Below are 21,842 nucleotides of genomic sequence, written 5' to 3' on the forward strand. Positions count from 1 at the left end.
TGGAAAAATTAAAGTGAGCAAAAGTCAATGTGGTTAAAGCTTGTCATAAGCGGAAAGGTGAATTACTCGCACAGATATGGAGAGCTTCGAAAACTAAAACAATACCAGTGATCTCTGCAGTTCATAATGCCACTTTGACTGACACTCAAAGAAAATGTAGAAAAACCAATTACACAATAAAAAACATGAAAATGTATTACACTACATCAAATACATGAAAGATGTGGATCAGGCAGACCAATATTTGACTTATTACACTACACACAAAAGAACCATAAAATGGTCAAAAGAGGTTTGCATGTACCTCTTTAATTGTGCATTATTTAATGCATTCTGTACATGTCAGTACTTCAATACAGACCACATGAGGCTCTGGTATCATGATTTTTTTATTGAAAGTGTCTGATTCGTTGATAAAAGACCATGTACCTGCTACTGAGCAAAACTTGGAGGTTGCCAGTACATCGCGTACATTTCATCATGATCCAGTCGACAGACTTTCCGGTCACATAAAACAGCACCAACTAATACTTATTTCCGAAACAAATAAGTGAAAATGAAGAAACTGCCATTTATCTTCTCCCCCCCCCCCCCCCCCCAAAAAAAAAGAAAAAAAAAAAAAAGAAAAAGAAAAGAAAGAAAACAAACTTAATGTGCAAGTCTTGTGGAGTTGCATTACATCTTGGAGACTGTTTGCTGCATATCATATGAAAGAGAAATACTAAGTACCAAAGACAATGCAATTAAAAAATGAAGCAAACAAATTTTGTATTTATTTATGTATGTATATCTGCGAAATTTCGTGAAAGTAGGGGAACAGGGTTGAGAACTTATGAAAACTAATGATGAGATTAGTAAAATGTAACAATTTATAATCTTCCGATAATGTCAAGAACGGCCAGTGACAAGGCAAGTAATCTGAATTAGCGCTGCTGGTGCCAAGCGAATCAATTTGTACGAGACGTGCAGACGGCAAAGTGTTAATAGCAACAGAAGTAGTTTTCAGTTCTGCTTTTGTAGAGTGAGTAATAGGAAGATATAACCAAACCTGTTTCTTGCAAGACTTTTTTTTGCCACTGTGCTGACCACAGCATTTTGTGGATTGTAATTTTAATAGCGGTTACTACTTACTGGCAGCTACAACAAAGAAACTTTCATAATACTCTTCTACCATGTAATTTACTCAGTGGCATTGTGTATGACTTTGTGCTAGTGACAGAAACTTGATAATTTGAAAAAGCTGTTTTCTGAAGAGAACACTTTATAAGGTCTATTGAGTTATAGTGATTGGTAGAGCATCTCCCAGAGTCTGTGTTAAAAAAAATTGGATACAGGTTATGATGCATGTTACTAACAATTGTTTTCAGAGATTTGTAGAGAATTGTGTCACTGTTTCCTCCAAATGTTTTATTGAAGTTTAAGTATACAGTATAATAATGTTCATTGAATGTGACTACTAGCCTGTTCTGCAACTGAGATTCGCTATACATGTTTCAATATTTATTTTTAAACCCATCATTGGATCTATAACTACACTGTCATTGTAGATAGCTCTTTGTAGTTTCAGTACTGTGTGTTATAACTATAAACTTTGTACTTGAAAAAAGTAATTTTATTTTTAAGCTTGCACAAAGTTTTCAGTATTACTTAAAATTTTGTGCTATTTCATTTGTTTGAATAAGTGAAATTGTCAGTATTGCTTTATCAATGAACCCCCACTGCGTCAAGGCATAGTAATACGCTACTCACACACACACACACACACACACACACACACAGTTGCACTCTCCCAATGTGTGTGTGTGTGTGTGTGTGTGTGTGTGTGTGTGTGCGAGCAAGCGAGAGAGAGAGAGAGAGAGAGAGAGAGAGAGGAGGGAAGGGAGGCAGGGAACAAGATGGGGAGGGGGGGGGGGGGGGTACCTGATTATATTTTGGTCTGTGGATTTTTAATCCATAGCCTTTGTAGGAGCAGCATCATGTGTGACACAGTGAAATCATTGTGTGAAATGACGATGAGACATGTAATATGAACACTACCAAACATTAAGAGGAATAAATATTGAGTTTTAATTTTGAATACTATAACAATTCAGTCCTGGAAGGTGTTTGTTAATGCAGTATATTTTGTGTCTTAGTCATGCACTAAAATCAATTATAGTGGTGACTTCTTGTATGTAACAATTTGTAGTCACTCAACAATTAAATTTTCTTTACCTATAAATGCAGATTAACTTACAGATGTTCTGTCTCATGTAAAAAGTACATATCAGATTTCTCATTTACCATTTATATGATTCTAGATATAGAAAATCTCACAGTATTCCTGGTGTCAGCAAGATAATTTTCATTATGTGAATTAGAAATGAATATGCCTGTTTTGAATGCATTCAAAGTAACATCTAGTGTTGCACAGTTCTGAAATATATTTACATTTTTTTTTAAAAAAAGTGAAACACTCCACATTTAGTTAGCTACATAGTTGGGTATACTGTTGACTGCATGCACAATAACATTTTATGCTAGATTAAATTTTGTGTCAATTTATAAAAGCAACATTTACACAGTGCTTTAATTGATGTACCCTGGTCATTTACAAGAGTGACTTATTTGTTTATTTGCTTGAAGTATAACCAGACTTTTACTTTCTTTGAGAAACATGAAGTCGCTGAGCTATCTTTTCTAAATGTTAGAAGCAAATTTTAATGGATATCTGTTTGATAGTCATGAACATTTATCTCCTCTGAGAAGCATGGTTATGAATGAGTCTGTAAATCCTATACTTCAGTCTCTCTATGTAAACTAAAATTTCTCATTCGGTGATGTAGTGTATATTATGACTACATTGCTAATTAGATCTGTGAAAGAATAAATTTGAAATACAAACGTATTTGTAATTTAATGTGTCATTCATGTGTCTCAGTAAATTGTTGTACACCTTTGTCATCTGAATATTACCATATTCTTTTAGTTCCAAGACATTTCATGGTTTATTTGTATAGCCTTGTGACTTTGAATGTCTGCATAGGTACTGCCGCATAGAGACTTCTCCACTGGATATGAGTCAGAACTTGGCTTCTCTAATGAATGTTTTGTATTGGCTGTTGCTCCAGTAACAGTAATTCCATTTGCGTTCTGAATGTCTGACACATTATTCTTTTGTGGGCTATAAATTCTGCACTTACTATCCTACACAATTCAAGACAAATTCTTTGAAGAAAGAAACTTCTGTTGTTTTATGTAGAAATGAAGTCTTTATCTTCTCTGCTCTTTCATAAAAGAAGAAAGAATAATAATAATAAATAATAATAATAATTATAGTTTTTCTTTGTGTGTGGCAGGGGGGGGGGGGGGGGGGGGAGCAGTGTTGGAAACTATGTACAGCAAAGGTACAGTGCTTTACTAGAGTGTTCACAATATAATTCATAAATGACACTATTCATGAGCCTGGTAAGCTCATTATGTACCACAGATTTTGCCCTCAAAAGCCTCATTACATATATGCAAAAAAACTTTTTTTATGCCGAGACAGAACAGCTGGTCAGTACTCAACTTCAGGAAGTGAATTCCCAGCTCATTAAAGGGAACACGAAAGTGAGAACACTAATACTAGATTTTGGAACTAATACCTCCTTTCTTGGGAAGGAAAGATGTATCACACACACACACACACACACACACACACACACACACACACACAGAGAGAGAGAGAGAGAGAGAGAGAGAGAGAGAGAGAGAGAGAGAGAGAGAGACTAACAAAAAATGAAAAACTAAGTTGATAATTCTGAGACATTGGGTTGGGTATTGATGGAAACTTAAAATGGAAAAGCTGACCTGCTAAAACATTTAGGTACAGGTATTTTTGTCATAGGAATAATTGGCAACTTAGGGGACATATGAATCTGTTACTTAATGTATTTTCCGTAGTTTCATTCACTGATGTACTACTGGATAATATTGGGGGTGACTCCTCATGTGAGCAAAAAGTTATTCATTAAACAAAAGAAATTAATTGGAATGATATGTAGAGTTCTTGGAGGCATCTATTTAAACCATTGGCAATGTTAACTACAGCCTCGAATTTATTCACTGTCAATAATCCTCTGCAGTTTGAGAGTACTTGGTATATTCATTAACAAAATTCTAAAAGGAAAAATTATCTGCTCTTCTCCCAAGGTACTCTAACTTTGGCACAGGAAGGAGTGCAATGGTCAGCTACAAAGTGGTTTCAAAGTTTTCTGTGTAATAACTCCTCCTATACCATAGAGGAATTCTTAAGTGGAAAGAATTAGTCAAATAAAAATTTATATTATTCATTTGAAAGGTTCCACAGCATAGAATTTATTGTGAAAAGAAATTGTGGGACTAACTAATTTTTGCTTCAGAACAATTTAACATCAATTTAATAATGAATGATTTTTTCAAAAGTTTAAATATAAGAGATCTTTTCATAATGATACATTTAAAAAGTGAAGTGTCACACTCCATTATTAAAGTATTTTTTAGGATACATATAGCACTGAAGACTGTAGTAGTAATGCTAAAGAATGTAGTTTAGTGTACCTCCCTTTTGTACTAGTCACAAGTAAGTGGAAACTTCAATATTTTCTCTATTTTCTCTCTTTACCAGTTACGGGGAATCAAATGCACCAGTGGAGATCGGAGATGAAGAAACTGATGGCAAATCTCAGGTGATACGAGAAGGTTGGCTTCAGTGCAAGGTTTCACTCATTGAAGGAAAGGTAAATCTTTCACTACTGCAGAAATTGCAGGAAGAAACAAAGTATTTAATGAAAGTTATGTAATATATGTATTGGCTCGGAACTTAATTTTAACTAGGAAATTGTTAGTGAAGTAAACAGAAAAGGAGATTTTTGGCTTCATTCATGTAGTTAACTTGTTATGAAAATAAGTCATTTACTGACATTGTACTGGAATATTTGTGACTTTAACTTATTCTTACTGCAATACTTTTAATTGGTAGCACAGAATAGGCATTGGAATTGAGCTAGCAGAATTTTGAAAAAGTGCATTAATAATTTCACAGCATCCCAAAGCAGCCACGCCAAATAACTTGTCACAGGTTTAGAAAAAAATATATAATTTTTACTGTAACCCTGGTATTTTTAAGGCAGTATCAAGTCCCATCCAAGGAATATGTTATCTAATATACAGTGTAACATAGTGAAGAAGTTGAGTCATATATGAGCACAACAAAAAACTGCCAAACATGTAAGCTTTCAGCCAGAAGGCCTCCTTCCAAAATAGCCAACATACATACATACATACATACATTCACACAAATTCAGTTTACACACAAATGACAACTGTCTCTGTCATTATTTGGTCAGTACCTGAGAGTTGTTTTCCTAATGGAATTAAAAATCTCTTGTAAGAGGAAGAGGGAAATTTAAGTGCCGAATAAGTCAAGATCTGACGTTACGTCCATACTACAAAAAATATTGTAGTATTTTAAGGACACTTATTAAAATATCCAGAAGTATGTGTGTAATGACAGAAATAAATAATACAGATAATAAGATTAAAACTGTAAGGTGCATTGTCAAACATAAGACATGACAGCCAGTCAGTGTACAAGATTCCATAATAATTAAACTTCATGACAATGTTATGACTGATAATTCACAAGTTGCAAGGACTTTTAACAATCAGTCTCTAAACATAGCAGCAAATATAGGATTAAATGGTTCAGGTGAAAAAGCAAGAGTATGTATTAGGAATTTCACTTCATAAAACTTTAAGAAACTAGGAAGGAGCATCCTTAACCGATAAAAAAAAAAAAATATTCTTGCAGGTTGATGGAATTTCAAACAGAATTCTGAAAATCTCATCATCATCATTTAAGACTGATTATGCCTTTCAGCATTCAGTCTGGAGCATAGCCAGCCCCCTTATAAAATTCCTCCATGATCCCCTATTCAGTGCTAACATTGGTGCCTCTTCTGATGTTAAACCTATCACTTCAAAATTATTCTTAACCGAATCCAGGTACCTTCTCCTTGGTCTTCCCCGACTCCTCCTACCCTCTACTGCTGAACCCATGAGTCTCTTGGGTAACCTTGCTTCTCTCATGCGTGTAACATGACCCCAAATCTGTCCCAACGTAATTAGTAATGTCCTTAGTGATATATACAATGCATCACTGGCACAGGGAATTTTTCTAGACAGGTTTAAATATACAATTATCAAACCACTTCCTAAGAAAGTGACAAGACAGACTAAACAATTATTGTCCAGTTCCTTACCGGCATCTTTTTCCGAAATATTTGAAAAAGTAACATATTCAAGAGTAGTCGCAAATATGTAAGTGGAAAAAATTTACTTAGCACATCACAGTTTAGATTCCAGAAAGGTTGCTCAACTGAGAAAACTATTTATACATTCACTCAGCGGATAGAACAAGCTTTAAATGATAATAAATCTGCAGGTGGTAGTTTTGTGCCCTTTCCAAGGCCTTTAATGGTGTAGATCATGATACACTCTTAGAAAAATGCAAGTTTTGTGGAACAGAAGGCTTTACACACAGCTGGTTTGAATCTTACTTGATGAACAGAATACAAAAGGTTGTGGTGAATAATTTAGACAGTGTCAGAAAGGTAGTCCCACTGGGTTCAATTTTGGGTCTACTCTTATTGCTCACGACTCATGTGTCTGGGCCCGCAAGCCATCTTATCTATTCTGGGGTAGCTGCACAGTATGCCAATGACGCCCTTAGAGTACAACAGTGCTGGTGGGGGTCTGTGCTGCGTGGAAGTTCAAAACATTGTCTTCATTGTAAGAATGCTGGCCGCTGTGGAAGTTCAAAACACTGTCTTCATTGTAAGAATGCTGGCCGCTGTGGCCGAGCGGTTCTAGGTGCTTCAGTCTGGAATCGCACGACCGCTACGGTCGCAGGTTCAAATCCTGACTCGGGCATGGATGTGTGTGATGTCCTTATGTTAGTTAGGTTTAAGTAGTTCTAAGTTCTATGGGACTGATGACCTCAGATGCTAAGTTCCATAGTGCTCAGAACCATTTGAACCGTCACTGTAAGAATGTTCATGTAACCACTGATACCAGCATCATTGCACCCATATTGTATGGCAATTACCTGAAAAGGACCATACTGCCACTCAGAAGACTACAATTTGACCCCAAACTTGCTCGTTTGGCTGTAGGAAGCACGAGTGCACTCCATGGCACGATTGCTTGCTTGCTTCACATGCTGGCACCAGACTGATACTTTGGGCTGTGAGTATTCCATATTAAAGGATAGACCCAAATGATGGACTGGTAGCTATGCCACTACACAATCTGTTGGTGGATGACACTGAAACCATTATCAGTACATCTACTATCGCCCAGGTGGCATCTGGCATCACTGGATTGAAATCTGTCATTTTTCCAGGTATACTTTGTTTGTTTTGAAGTGTAGAGCATTCAGATATGCACATGGATGCTTAGCACCTTTCAGTCCATGGTATAACTTTCTTAATGTTTTTAACCAGGTTTTTCCTAATTATATTAACCCAACACAATTTGCTTTTTTCTCTCTGCCATTCAATGTTAACTTAGTAGACTCCAGGTTCGAATTATTTTTCTGCTTCTTCCTACCAAACCTCACAGGAAAGAAACTGATCATTTATACTCCAGGTGCCACACTTATGAGTCTGAATGTAATTATGCATTTGTATAGGTCTTTCTCTAGAATGAGTACAGAAGGTCTCATATTGAATTGGTTTATTACAAAATATTTTTGGCAATATTTAAATTACTTGTAAAATTTACTTTCTCTATTTTTTTTCTTTCAGCCATTAGAAACTTATGTTCGGCCTGTTTATCTTGATACTACCTTGTAAACTGCGCTTATTAGTCAGAAATTGTTAAAATAACTTGTGGAAGCTGGCACAAATAGCAAATCACTGTACATGTGATTTATAGGTCATTGTTACATAGGGAATATTAGTTTAAAGAGTAAAGGTAACAGCTCATCAAATGGTACAGGCGGTGTGTATATATTCTGCCTCAGAAAAGGATTCATCCAAAGAGTAGCTAAGTTTTTGGTCTTCTTCTTCTCTTCTCTCTCTTCCCCCCGCCCCCCTCCCCCCCACCTCCATGACTCAACACTTGTACTATTCGGTGTGTTGTTAACTTTATCCCTTAAACTTTACATTCCATTCCATTAGCATTTTCCATTATTTTTACAAGTTATATATACTATATATCCTCACATACTTCTAAAAATTCTATGGTATATAACTGTTTCCTAATTTCAGCGTTCATCTGATCGATCATGGCGCCAGCTGTGGGTTGTCCTTGAGAACACTGGCCTTATATTGTACAGGGTATGTACTATTAGACTTCAATGTCACTGTTTTAGAGAAAAATTTAGTGTGACAGATTTGCTTTCTTCTCATTATTCACAATGTTTATTAATTGTGTTAAGCTAAAATAAGCTACAAGAAAACAAAAATAAAAAGTTTAAGATGAATGTGTAATAGCTTAAAAGCATGTAAAGAAACTTTAATGAGAATAGTAAGATCTGATGTGTATGATGACACAGCCAGGGAAAAAGACTTGCGTAACAGCTAAGAGCTTTAGGATATGAAGATTCTACTCTTGCAGTGTAAAGCATGATATAAAGGGAACATTTGGGAGCAGTTTTGAGGTAGAAAACTTTTATATGTCAAGTCAGGCTCAAGAATGATGTAGCACGTACGATGAGTAATAATGATTGTAAATGCAGACATTCAGAATCAAAAAGGAATGTCTTGATTCTGAAAAGTAGTGTATGTTACTGTAAGACTTCCTTGCAGATTAAACACCAACCCTGGACTATGACTCAAACCCATAAACTTGCTTCTGGTGGAGCTGCTTTGACTTAGCTTTTCAAGTGTGCCTCAAGGCCTGGCATTCAATTCTTAATTTGCTTTACTCTTTCATCCATGGGTGTTACTATAATGAGAAATGCACAAAGTCCTGATTGTAATACATTTAATACATTTTGCTCTTGCAACAGTGTGCTGCAGTGGCATTTACCTTAAAGTTCGAACTTTGTAGACTGATACCGGGTGCCTTAAATAATCATGATGAAAAAGGTGTTTCACATGGTTCTCTGTTTCACAAAATATTGTTAGTTTTATGAAATATTTTAAGTTTTTTGGTTGTTTTAATCAAACTAATGGGATAAATTGAGGACTAGCATGGGACTGTACTATATTCTATACTAGAGGCTGTTATCAGTGTATAAGGCTTGTTTGTGCCTTTGAGTGTTTTATATTTATTTCAATTTTCAATTAATAAATTTTATTTACTTATTTTGTATTCATAGGCAGCAACTTGTTCAGATGAAGAAGCACGTGTGCAACCACTGCATGGAGTCACAGTGGAGGTGGCAGCTATCACAGGTTACACCAAACGCAAGAATGTTATACGCTTGACAGTACCTACAGGCAGTGAGCTTCTGCTGCAAGCAGAGGATGAGGTCACCATGAATGCATGGCTGCATGCACTCCAGGAGAGAGTGTCAACACCACATCCTCACATTGTCACTGCAGATGAGGTCTGTATTTATCATCACATGTGTACAATATTTTTAGTTAATTGTCTTGGTACTGGATGACTGTAAAAGGATGTGGCAGAATGTTGTTACCATGATACATACATGCAATGTGAATTAGGTAAACTGTATGAGGATCAGCATGAATTGTTACAAACTCAGAAACTTATTCTTTGCATAAAATTTTAACCTTCCTTATCATGTAATGAGAGTAAGAATGCTCACCTTGTTAGATTGTTTTGAAATCGTATCCCACACAGAATCCAACAAAAATACAGATATTAATTGATGGACCATCCAGAATGGACTATGAATATCTGTATGAGGATATACCTTGGCTTACCAAAGAAAAATCGAGATGATGAGCAGTGGACAAGCAAGTAGGAAAGGAAATGCTGATAAAAAAACTGATCTTCTGGACAAAAGCTACACACACACACACACACACACACACACACACACACACACACACACACACACACACACATACCAACCTACTGCCTGACTTGTGTTAGTAGTCCGGATGCTTCGTGGCATTATTAAAAAGTGGGGATGAATAGAAACAATGTGGAAGATATTGGTACATGCAGGAGAAGCAGTTCCCATCTACACAGAAAAAATGAAACAGGATATATGGCTGCTCAGACAAATGCTAAGAAAATGGCACAGTTGGAAAAATAAAGGAAAAATAAACAAATAGGAAAAGGAGGATGAATGTGATCTAGATAGGAGTTAAAAAGTGTCACAGGCTGTGTGAAGCTGTCATGGTGGCAAGAGAGTACAATATAGTGAAACAGAAATATGCCATGTGTGTCTATTATTATTATTATTATTATTATTATTATTGAGACTGTAATTAAAACTTTATTGCTATCCTGCCATGAGAAGGTGCACAGGAACAGTTGGTTGAACACAATGGTAAAGAACGTTTTAACAGCGATTTAGCCATTGTAGCGTGTCTAGTGCATTTGTTTTTCCATGCTTCCAAAGTCCAGTAAGATGAGATTTGTGTACCAGCTCACTTTTATTTATAAAAATTAATTCAGATTATTTTCATTTTAGAAAGTGATACAAACTCCCTTGATACCACTGGCTCCCAACTCCATAATATGCCACCAACAAACAGTAATTACAGTTAGACAGTTGCCATTACTTCTGTAGGAAATACTCCCTTTGCTACAGATTTTCAGTTGTGAGAAACTGATTTATTCAGGTGCAGACTCCCTCTGTGAATAAGTGGATAACTTAACCCCTACTTTTTCATCTTATGGTTACTTCTAAATGGTTCTTCATGTCCTCTATTTAAGGAAAAACAAATCTCAAAGATGCATACTTCTTGGAAAACAATACTACAGAGCAACTTCAATACATTGTCCTTCTGACCTGTGTATTATGGTGATTCTCTGTGAATACATAATGATCTATGGTATACTGTGTGCATGCCAACCTGTTAGATTTTAATTTCTTTGTGATCTTCATTATTCATATGTAGTTTGTTGATATACTGGGTGTGCTAGTATGTCCAGAACAGATCAGCTCTGTAGATAAGACAGGAATCTTATCAGTTCAGTGCTTGAATGTCAAGATGTGTTTTGATAACATTGGCAATATTGTGTTTCTTGCATCTAGTACTTATATAATAAGCATGAAAAGATACTTATAAGTTTCAAGCATGTCAAGATTATTTTCTGTTTGCTTATGTTTTATGCTTTTTCCCTTGGAGCCTGATAAGTCGTGCAAGAAAATAAATTTACTTTATTGTAATTCAAGGCACCAATGAAACAAAATGTGTGCCTTTGTGTGAAGTATAATAAGAGTATAGATGATGTAACAGTTATAAGGCAGGTTAGTTTGTCTAAAATTGATTGTAATAATTATTATTACAAGGTTCAGCAGTGTATACAAGTTGCAGGAGTTAGTGTACTTCACACAGTTTGATAAAAAATTTTGTTCTACATATTGAATTGTGTGTGTGTGGTCATTGATATACTTCAATTACAATGCTCTAGTTATCATCACCATCATTCTGTTAGGTTGTTGCTGGTCAGTTTGTAAATAAATGGGATAATTTTATTATAAGGTTGTAGTGAAAGCTGGTTGACAGCAACTATGACAATTCCATTGTGTAGCTCTGTGTGTTCATGTTTGTCATGTGTTGTTCAATTTCTGTTTGTGATCTTAAACATTTTCCCCTGATATTCCAGTTGTCAGTGTTAGAATGGGAAAAAGAGAGAGATTGATTCTGTTTTTGCATATAGTGTAAAGTCACTATTGTGGGCTGTCTGTTTATCACTACTTTGTGACTGTCCAATATTTGTGTTCACTGTAAAAATGGTATGTAACAATTTTGAACTTGTTTTTAGGAGGAAGCTGTAAAAACACAGCAAACCTTTGGAAGCACTCATCTGTCACCTCAACCTGCTCACAAAGGTATCCGGAAGCTCACGTCATTCAGAAACCGGTCACCTACAGGCCAATCTCCTGTGAATAAAACTCGCAAACCAAGCCAGTCAGGTATTTATTATCCTTTTTCTACCTTCTACCATCTCTGTTAAGAATTATCATGGTGCAGACAAAACAAAAAAGCTATGTGAAAGTACAGTTAAATAAAAATAGGAAAAGATAGCTTCAGGCTGAAAAGTTTGTTCAAAAGTTACAAAGACTCATTTGCTTTCATAACTGGGAGTTCTTTCATTTAAGAAACACAATTGGAAAAAAATGACTGTAAATTCTTGAAGAATCATCAGTACAGAACTACTGCCACATAAGATTTGAAAATAAAAGCAGTTACAAATGCCAAAAGGGCAGTAAACATATGAAATAAAGGAAAGAGATACTATGGCTAGAAGTGCAGGTGGAAAACCCAATAGACTTATACTGATGAAAAGACAAGCAGGCAGTGCCAAACTGAGAATAAAGAAAGGAAGAAATAAGATAAGGGGAAAAAAAAAAAAAAAGGATTGCTGTTACACTCCTCATTTTATGATTTCTTAATTTCCAAATATGTTTCTTATTTGCTGCTGCCATCTTACTTCTGTCTCATCATGTCTGTCATATCCAGCACCGTTCAGAGATAGATAGAACACATTAACTGCTGCATTCTGTAGAGTGATGTATTTACTTTAGGCTCTCACTTAGGTAGCTCATAGGTAATGTATTTTTACATTGTTATTCAAATTGCAGTGCATTTGTATTGATTTGTTGTAGCATATTTTATTTTGTTGAGTGTGATTCTAAACCATTTCTGACATTATTCTAGAAGATATAAATTTTCTTTTTCTTTTTTACCTAAATATTGTAATTATGTTTACAATATCTTGTTCTGAGTTTAGATCAACTGCCTTCACCAAAGTCAAAAACATGGAAAGGCCGTGTTTATCAGCAGTTCAAACGGATACAGCAAGGTGGTGGTTCACCAAACTCACCAACAGCTCCTCATCCAGAAGGTGCAACCATTGGTATCCCTCTTGAGGAGTGTCCTCCAGTAAGTTTAGACTTTCGTGATGCTACAGAGTTGAAAGTAAACTTGTTAAAGACATCTAATTGTGGGGCTGAGGTAGTTATTAACTTTTTATTTTGACACATACAGTATTGTTACATCATGCCAAGAATAAATTTACAAGACATAAGTCAGCCAAAAGCTTAGTGAAGATAATGTCACAAGTGGCATAGGTACGATAATGAGGTCCCAATAAAGGTTCCAATAAAGTTTTTGACACTTAAGATAGTGGTGATAAGTGTAAACCTGAATTTGAAATCTGTGAGTACATGGAAACGCAACATCGTTATAATACTTTTTTTCTGCTTTACAGTCCAAATTCTCTGAATATGTTCCATTGTTGGTGGAAATGTGTACTAGTATAGTTGACACAAGAGGCTTGGATATAATTGGTATCTACCGTGTTCCTGGAAATACTGCAGCTGTTTCATCACTCACAGAAAGCCTGAACAAAGGATTTGATTGGGAAAACATGCAGGTACAGAAGCATATTCTTTCATGAATATCATGTATACTGTGTATCTCATCACAGTACATAAAATGTAATGGTAAACTGTGGCTCTTTATTGTTATTGTTACTAGCTGTTTTTGGATGTTCTAGGTCATGTTCTCACTCGGATATTTTATATATAGCAGCAGTGATAGTTCTTCTGAAGTGTACCAGTCTTCCTCTCTTCTCAGTATGCAATAAAATTATCATGATACAATTTTTTAATGATTTTAAATAATCTATGCTATCAGACATTACTATTACAGTAAAACACTGCGTAAGGAAACTCAGATTTGCCGAAATCCTGGTTATCTGAAACTCGCAAAACAAAGGGGGGATTTGTTGGCGGGGGGGGGGGGGGGGGGGGTAGTTTGCAGTGACAGGTGAATGCCCAGTCTAAACAAAGCTTACCTGCCAAACAATAGTATACTTAGGTGGTTGGTTCCTTCCATTGAATGTGCATTTTTGTGCTATGGCAACTAAGTGAAATCATGTTGTGATTACTGTAGTTGGTAAATCAAATACTATCAATGTAGTTGAAAAAAGAAAGTTTATAGAAAACTGTTGAAGTTAATTCTGGAGTTTGTTTCCATAGTTTCAGTATGTGTGAGGTCAAAAACTATATTGTTAGAGCAAGCTGTCACAAACACTCATAGAAAAACACTGAAAACATAAGACGGTGAAAATGTAAGTCAGGTGCTTTGTCGTTATTTCATTCAACAACTAGAAACGTGCATGCCTTTCACTGGCCCAATACTGCAAGTAAAAGCTAAATTGTTAGCTGAGCACTTTTGTGAAAAAGGAAAAGATTGTTCTTCAACCTCTGGAAGGTTAGAGAGATTTAAAAAATGGACACAGAATTTGGCAGTGGAATGTGTTTAATGTGTGTGTATAAAATTATCTGCAGACCCAGATGCAGTTGATGTTTCCAAAACAGAGTTTGGAAATTACATCCGTGGCTACACTAAGGACCTACAGAGTCGATGCCACTGGAGTGAGTTTCAAAATGTTGCCTACGAAATCCTTGGCTTCCTCAAAAGAAATGTCTTCCCAGAGCACAAAATGGAAAAAAGAACAGGTAACTGTTCTTTTTGCATAAAATGCTCATGGCACACACAGACTGCTCCCCAGTATGTTTCTGGAAGTCAAAAAGCCTCAAGCCTTGAAGGACATTGCCAAAATGAGCTACCAGTATTTGATGGAGCCAAATGATGGAGGGGTCAGTTTGTACTGAAAATTGATGAGTTTGTAACTGTTAAAGGTCTGCCTAAAAAAGCCATATTATTGACAGTGCACCGAACATCATTGTGAGTTAAACAGTGGTGTTATTGTTGTGCATTTCCTTTCCCCAAATGTTACCATTCTAATCCATCACTGGATCAAACCATAATAGTGATGTTTAAACAGCACTACCATGGGCTATTTTTGAGAGAACCATCCTACAAGATGTGAGTTGCAAAACAAAAACATAAATGATACCCTGAAGGCAGTAAACATGAAACTCGTAATTTATTGTGTAAGCAACCTTGGATAATGTGCAAGCAGAAACTATTCAAAAGTTTTGGAGAAAACTGTATGATGATTTTGAAGAAGAAAAGTTAGGAAACTTCGAAAACTTGACATGTAGGATAAAAAGAATTCCCAGGTGCAAAGACCCATATTCTTGACGAGAAAAAACCTTGTTTCACATTGCGCCTAGCATCCAGTGCACATTGGTCCATCGATTACTCATATGATTTTGATGCGCATCCTGGTTTGTTTTTGAACGCACTCTGTAAGTTGATTTCTGAATGAATCATAAGCTGCGCGGGGTAGGCATGAGGTCTGAGGTGACTTGGCACAGTTTGTGTGGCTCCCCCATCGGAGGTCCCAATTCTCCCTTGGGCATGGGTGTATGTGTTGTCCTTAATGTAAGTTAGTTTAAGTTAGATTAAGTAGTGTCTAAGCCTAGGGGCCGATGACATCAGCTTTTTGGTCCCATGGTAAAAAAAAAAAAAAAAAAAGGTTGATTTTTGAATGCATGCATAGTGTACGTGATGTCTCTGTCAGGGGAATCCTCGTCGCATCTAGAAATAAACTTGCCTGCAGGCAAAAGGGGACCGGGCTGTACAAGCTGAGTGGAGTAAAGCCAAACAAGTGGACGCCAATCACTGTCTGAGTATGTTGTTGTTTGGGTTAGCGAATGATCAGCATTGTTATAATTACTAGGGAGAACCATAGATTCAAACTACCAGAGTGGAAATAAATGACTAACAGGAATAACGGTTAAGAAAGATTACTTATTATCTTCTCAGTGTATCCAGGAAAATGAAATTTTGTCACAAAATTTTTGGCCAGGTCACTACACTAGTCAGGGCCAGTTGTACAGTCCCTGTCTAGCAGCCACTTAAGTTCTATTCTGCAAATAGCGCGGAAAATGGTTTGTACAAATATAACAATGCCTAACCGGAGAATAATCAGGGATGACTAAACCGGTGATTCTGGCAGGGCTAGTGAAGTTAACTGACGAATAAGTTTTGACAAAGGCAGGAATAGTTCCAGAATTAGTCATGACTAGATAGTTTGTTAGAACGAGGAAGGAGAAGAAATGGGAACTAGGAAAGAATAGGCCGATTCTAAATTTATATAAAAATCTCGTACTACTACTTTTCGGTCTCATGCTCGAGAAACTGGAGCACATGAATGAAATGTGAAACTATTTTCTAACATAAAACTTTTTGCTTGTAGTAGGCCTAATAGGCATTTTATGTTGGTCTTCGTGAATTATATTCTGTCGTGTTATAAAAATGACCATTTGAGCTAAAATAGTCTCGTTTATTTGATGTATGTTAAGATTTCTGCAGTGTTGGAAAGGCCTATTTTGTTTTATCTAGCAGACAGTGACAAAATAGACGTAATCGGATTGAGAAACCACACTAGTCTTGGGTATTATTTGTATTAACGGCTTACACAGTATTAGACAATGATATTTCGATTTTTCATGCAGCAAATGCTTGACGAACTTTGATGAGGTAATAGATTCTGTCGCAGAAAGCAAAGCATACCATGTAAAGCTGTAGCAAGATTAGAGAGAAAACAATGCTAGGAGCTAAGGATTGAAGAAATGTGTACTGTATTGCTTGTCTTTTGTCTTTACTGGTTTTATGTATCCTATATTTAATTTTATGTCACCCAAAACAGAAAGTTATTAGCTAACAGGTAATAAAGAGCGCAAATTTTCAGTCCGTGTTCTCCGGATTACAAATAATCCCATCCAGTATTAATAGCGAGGGTGCCTTTTTTTTTTAAGAGGGGGGGGGGGGGGGGGCAGGATGTCAAACAGGGCGACCAGGAATGGGAGAGGCACCACAGGACATTTTAATTTCCACTGTCCAGAATATAATTTGATGGCATCCAGTACAAAATATACACGTTTCAATTCCACGGAGCGAAATACAGTGACGTGCGATAGAAGAATGCTGTGTGAAGAGAGGTGGTACTGTACTCTGGCACACTTAAGACCTAATAACATATCTTGCATTTCCTCAAACATTTATGTTTTATGTATCAGACTCTTCAGAAAGATGTGCGCTACAAAATGAACATATTTTTTAAAATTCAATTTTTTTTAAATTTTTGATGTATCTCAAACGCTCGAGGGAGGGGGCTGAGGGGGGGGGGGGGGTCACACTATCTTAATATTGCCCTGGTTCGGAAATATCGTAGATCCAATGCTGATGCGCAGAGCAGTCTGAGTTATAGTGGGAAAGTGTGTAGTTCCCACGTAATCCGTGTTTACGTTTAGTGATTTTGCTGTTTCCTCTTCGCTTACTGCTCTCACGTCAAATGAAAACAAAATGGGTTTCTGTGGCTGGGAGCTATCAAGTGAATTAAAATACATTCACATAATTACAGAAGGCTAATGTACGTTATTAGTTTCAGATTTTATTTTATTTCCACTTTTCTGACAGCCATGCATTAATCACCTTGTATAACAATGAAGTTATTTTTCTCAGTTTGCTAAAGAAATTCGGTTTTTATTAATCTTTTACACTGAGGCAGTCAATGTGTTTGAAACAAAGTGTTCAGTTCCACACTATTGGCTAATTTCAACTGCTCACTGCATTTCAAGTGCATATTTTCATCTTCTAGCACATATGGCATTATGCCATAATAAAAATCAAGAATTATTTAATGCAGTACTGGTACTCCAAAAAAATTTACATCCTGAAACCCACACTGAAAAGCTTAATATTGGGTCACGGCCTACTTCATTGGGAATCTGGACATACGAATGTGCTTTTTAAGTATGCACTTTAAATGTACCATTTTAGTATGGTTCACAAAATTCCGATGCTCTTGGAGTATCCTCTGATGTCTTTTTTTAATTTATGACATAATGTAAGATCTTTTAATGTTTTACATGTATGAACGTATGGGCTTCCTGTGTCATAGCAGCTGCCAAAGCGCGGTGGCGCCTGTGGCGCTCTGACAACTACTGAAACGAACCTATTTCTAACAGCTCGCGGGAAAATATTGCGAATGGTGATTTCAAAAGCATTACTTTCAAAGTAAATTTCCTTTTACGCATGTTGAACTATGTGCGAGAATGTACGATGAATTTCTTAAATCACAGAGCATTTGATGACGAGCCATTTAGAAGTATTTTGAGCCCAGAAGATCAGACATTCATGTTGTTATTATGAGCAAATTGATGTAGTGTTACAGGAAGCTGTCTCCCTTCTGCAGTAGCTAATTTATTTGTGGAACACTTTGAGGGCAAGTCACTGGACTCTGCTAAAAATTTTACTGGCACATTTGTGTGATATATCTTAAAGTGTAACACATGCAAAAAATATCAACATTATTTGTGAAAGCTTAGCTTCTCTTGCAGCATATTAACCTTAGAGACCAATATTATATGAGAAAGCTTTGCTTTTCTTGTAGCAACACTATGTATATTAATTTAAAACATTAACTTTTCCTGTTTGTGTATCCACACTACTTAACAGGATGTTGCTATTAGTTGACTAAATCACATGTCCTATGGTCTGAATATCCGCTGTCATAGGCTGGCAGGATCACATGACATGAGCTATGACAAACTTACAAAAGCACATTGCAATCTCAATTACAATGGTTCAGAAAGTAACATGTGGTGTTTGGTGGAATTCAAATTTATACTTTTGTAATACAAAAATTTGCAGCGTACATGTTGCTTCACATAAAAAATATTTCCAAAAGGAGTTTTCTTCCCTGAGTTTAGTTTTTTAAAGTGCTGGGAAATTCTATGCCCATGTATAAAAACATAACCATTCAAAGAATTGATAAGTTTTACAGTTCCGAGGGAAAATATACTGTCACTTAATAACGCGGAAAAAGTGTTTTCATCTGGGAGAAAGTGTATTTTTAACCAGGAAATCTGGGAAAAATAGGGGACTTTTTTTTTCCCTTGTCTGCGTATAGGAAAGTATCAATACCACTTAAGGTGTAGAGAAATAAAATGTGACCTGTAGAATACTGAAGCTTGCTATGAGGACAGGCAGTTGAGGGTCAACTGCAATGAACTTAACACATGGTGCATAAATAGATGAAAAGACCCATTATTATGTGGTACATGATTGGTAATTAAACCTTGGAAACAGCCACAGTGATTAAATATCTCCATAGCAGCAGAAGTTGTTAAAACTACACAAATATAGTTATAGGATAGGTACTTTGTAGATTGGGATTTATTTGCAGCAGTCTAAGGAATTGTAATTCACCCAAGAGAGAATTCATTTACAAAGCCATCATTTATCTGATTTGTCCACCTCCATAACTCAGTGGTCAGCATGTCTGGCTGCTATGCAGATGTCCTTGGTTTGCCAGTACTGTGAAGGAATTCTCCTTGGTAAGAGAACTGGAACAGGGTGCACTCATCTTCGTGATGCTAGTTGTGCAGCTACTTGAGTGAGAAGTAGCAGTGCCAAGGTCAAGAAAGCCGACAATGCCAAGAGGGTGGAGTGCTCAACCCGTGCCCTCCGTACTACATTCAATGACCCCAATGGCAGCGGATGACATGGTAGTCAGTCAGAATGAGAAAACAGAGGTTTGCTTTGCTTTCATGTGATTTGGAGTTCAACTGGTCAGTCAGAGGAGCTTCATGATAGATCCCATATTTTTATGTAATTCTTTGTCTTCACTTCTACACATGTGAAAAGTGGAAATATACATGAATCATATTGCCAGCATTGATATTTTTCATTTAATCATTACATGTTTTTGCAGTTTTCACTATAGATATGTTCTTATATATTTATAATGGTTGGATGTTTTTATATATTTAACTTTACACTACTTTAAATTAAATATTATTGCCTTGTTACCCCTCATATTTCCATACACTATCAGCCAGTTGCTCCCTTAGGAAAACATCAGAGTCTTATCTACATAAAAGTTGAAGGTAGGAAGTAAATTATCTCTAACGATCACATTCTAGTGCAATAAAAAATGGTTAACTGCCTTTTGAGTTTGTTTATGAAGAATGTACTTCTGCTGAATTTTCTAAGATTTAGGATTTCAGTTCTCAAAAGCAAAGAAGATACAATAACAATACAGTGATTATCATTGATGTAGCTATTATTATGTGTAGTAAAGGTCTTTATGTGATGTTGAGATTAGCACTGGGGCTAACAAAAGACAAGTGTCATGAAGTTTTCCAACCTCTAGAGACTTCTACTGATTCAGAAACAGGGAGTGACTTCACTAAGAAATATTTGCCAAATAATATTTCTTAAGACATCAGGACTGTTTCTGCTCACAGTGCCTCCTGTTGCTTGAAAATTGTCATCTAAATTAAGATATTGGGTTACTATGGAGGACACTTTCACTACTGATGGAAAGATTGTTCCGTGTTGAGTGTGCAATAAGCAGGTTGGATGCTTCATGGAGTCTCAATGTCAGCAACGTAAATGTAGTGATTCACACATGGGGAACAAACCAATGTAATTATCTAAGAAGCAAATGTTATCGATGTGGCTGCAGAAGACTCCAGCCTCCACAAATGAATTTTTCCATGTGCTTTGCTATGGTCCTTGCATAGATTACAGACATCACACATTTTTTTCAAAAATACTGCAGTTATCAGATTCTTGATGAATCGATGGTAAGGAAAAGGGATGTTTTTTTTATTGCCAGAAGGCTTTGAAGTGCTCTGTGTTAAAAAGGTAACTGCCACATTTGGATAGCTGTCACTGAAACAGAGGACATATGTGGACATTTTGTTGGCAATATCGTTGATGACGAACTCCATGGATAAGAACACTCAAAGCTATTATTTATTTCCTGTAAAGTGTCGGAATGCACAAACAATTCAACAAGTGCTCCTTTTATGAATGACAGTCTTAAAGTGCTGTGGCATGGGATAATTGAAGAATAAGTTCATGTTATCTATTTGAATACTGCAGCCTACATGCTAAAGGTGGCAGCTGCCCTAAACATATGTTATCCTCATTTAATCCACTTGGGCTCCCTTGCCCATTGACTTCAATGTGTCACTGAACTGGGTGCTAGCTACCTTGAAGTAACTAAAAGAGTTTTACTCCCCAAGAAAGGGTTTCTCGAAGCCCCAAATTGTGTATTTCTCTATATAGAGTTGCTGCCTGATCAGGGATTGAAGCTATTGGTTCTTATGATTTCATGAACATTTTCAAGCTGTGAAATCTCTGATTTATTCCTTTTTAAGAGAATCTTCAGTTTCAGTATGAGAGGCACAAAATGCTTTCACTGAACCTAAAATCGGTGGTGCTCTGGTGTACATCTATAGTAGGTGGGCTTCCTTTCCAGCAGCGTTAAAGTATTAGAATCATTTGGTTGCCTTTGTGGGAATTGTTCGTAATGGTGGATAACTTCAAATGCAATCTGACTGACTCATAGGTTAGGGAATAAGTTTGAAGCTGTTTTAGCAAGAAATCCAAGCTTTTCAAGTTTTGCTGCTATCTGCAGTATCCTCAGCAGGGGTGAGAGGAATATATTTTAGCAACATCTGTCAAGGAATATTTCATCTCCTGAAATTTGCACTATTAACACACACATACAAACCCAGCCATGACACTGAATGTTTTATGCTACCAATACATACATTGATGTATACATGATAGCCTGAAACTATGTACAAATCTGGTCACCTTTGGCATCCTGCAGCCCTTGTGTGCAGTGCAAATGATCCATTGGTTCCTTTGAGGGACATTTTAAATGTACAGTTACTGTTTTGAAAGCAATATCTTAAGATTCGTGTGTGTGTGTGTGTGTGTGTGTGTGTGTGTGTGTGTGTGTGT

The 21,842-nt window shown here is 36.4% G+C and overlaps 1 protein-coding gene across 1 annotated transcript in view; it reads left to right on the forward strand.

Moving 5' to 3' along the window:
* The window catches only part of LOC126474680 (uncharacterized), a 642,581-nt gene that overhangs the window by 553,523 nt on the left and 67,216 nt on the right, over positions 1–21,842 (forward strand). The window contains exons 16-21 of the mRNA XM_050102159.1: positions 4,628–4,739; positions 8,274–8,342; positions 9,329–9,559; positions 11,920–12,070; positions 12,889–13,040; positions 13,369–13,533. Coding sequence (XP_049958116.1) covers positions 4,628–4,739; positions 8,274–8,342; positions 9,329–9,559; positions 11,920–12,070; positions 12,889–13,040; positions 13,369–13,533 — 880 coding nt within the window. The remainder of the gene's footprint in view (positions 1–4,627; positions 4,740–8,273; positions 8,343–9,328; positions 9,560–11,919; positions 12,071–12,888; positions 13,041–13,368; positions 13,534–21,842) is intronic.

Source organism: Schistocerca serialis, chromosome 4 (genome assembly GCF_023864345.2).
Source record: "Schistocerca serialis cubense isolate TAMUIC-IGC-003099 chromosome 4, iqSchSeri2.2, whole genome shotgun sequence".
In the NCBI taxonomy this organism is placed as follows: domain Eukaryota; kingdom Metazoa; phylum Arthropoda; class Insecta; order Orthoptera; family Acrididae; genus Schistocerca; species Schistocerca serialis.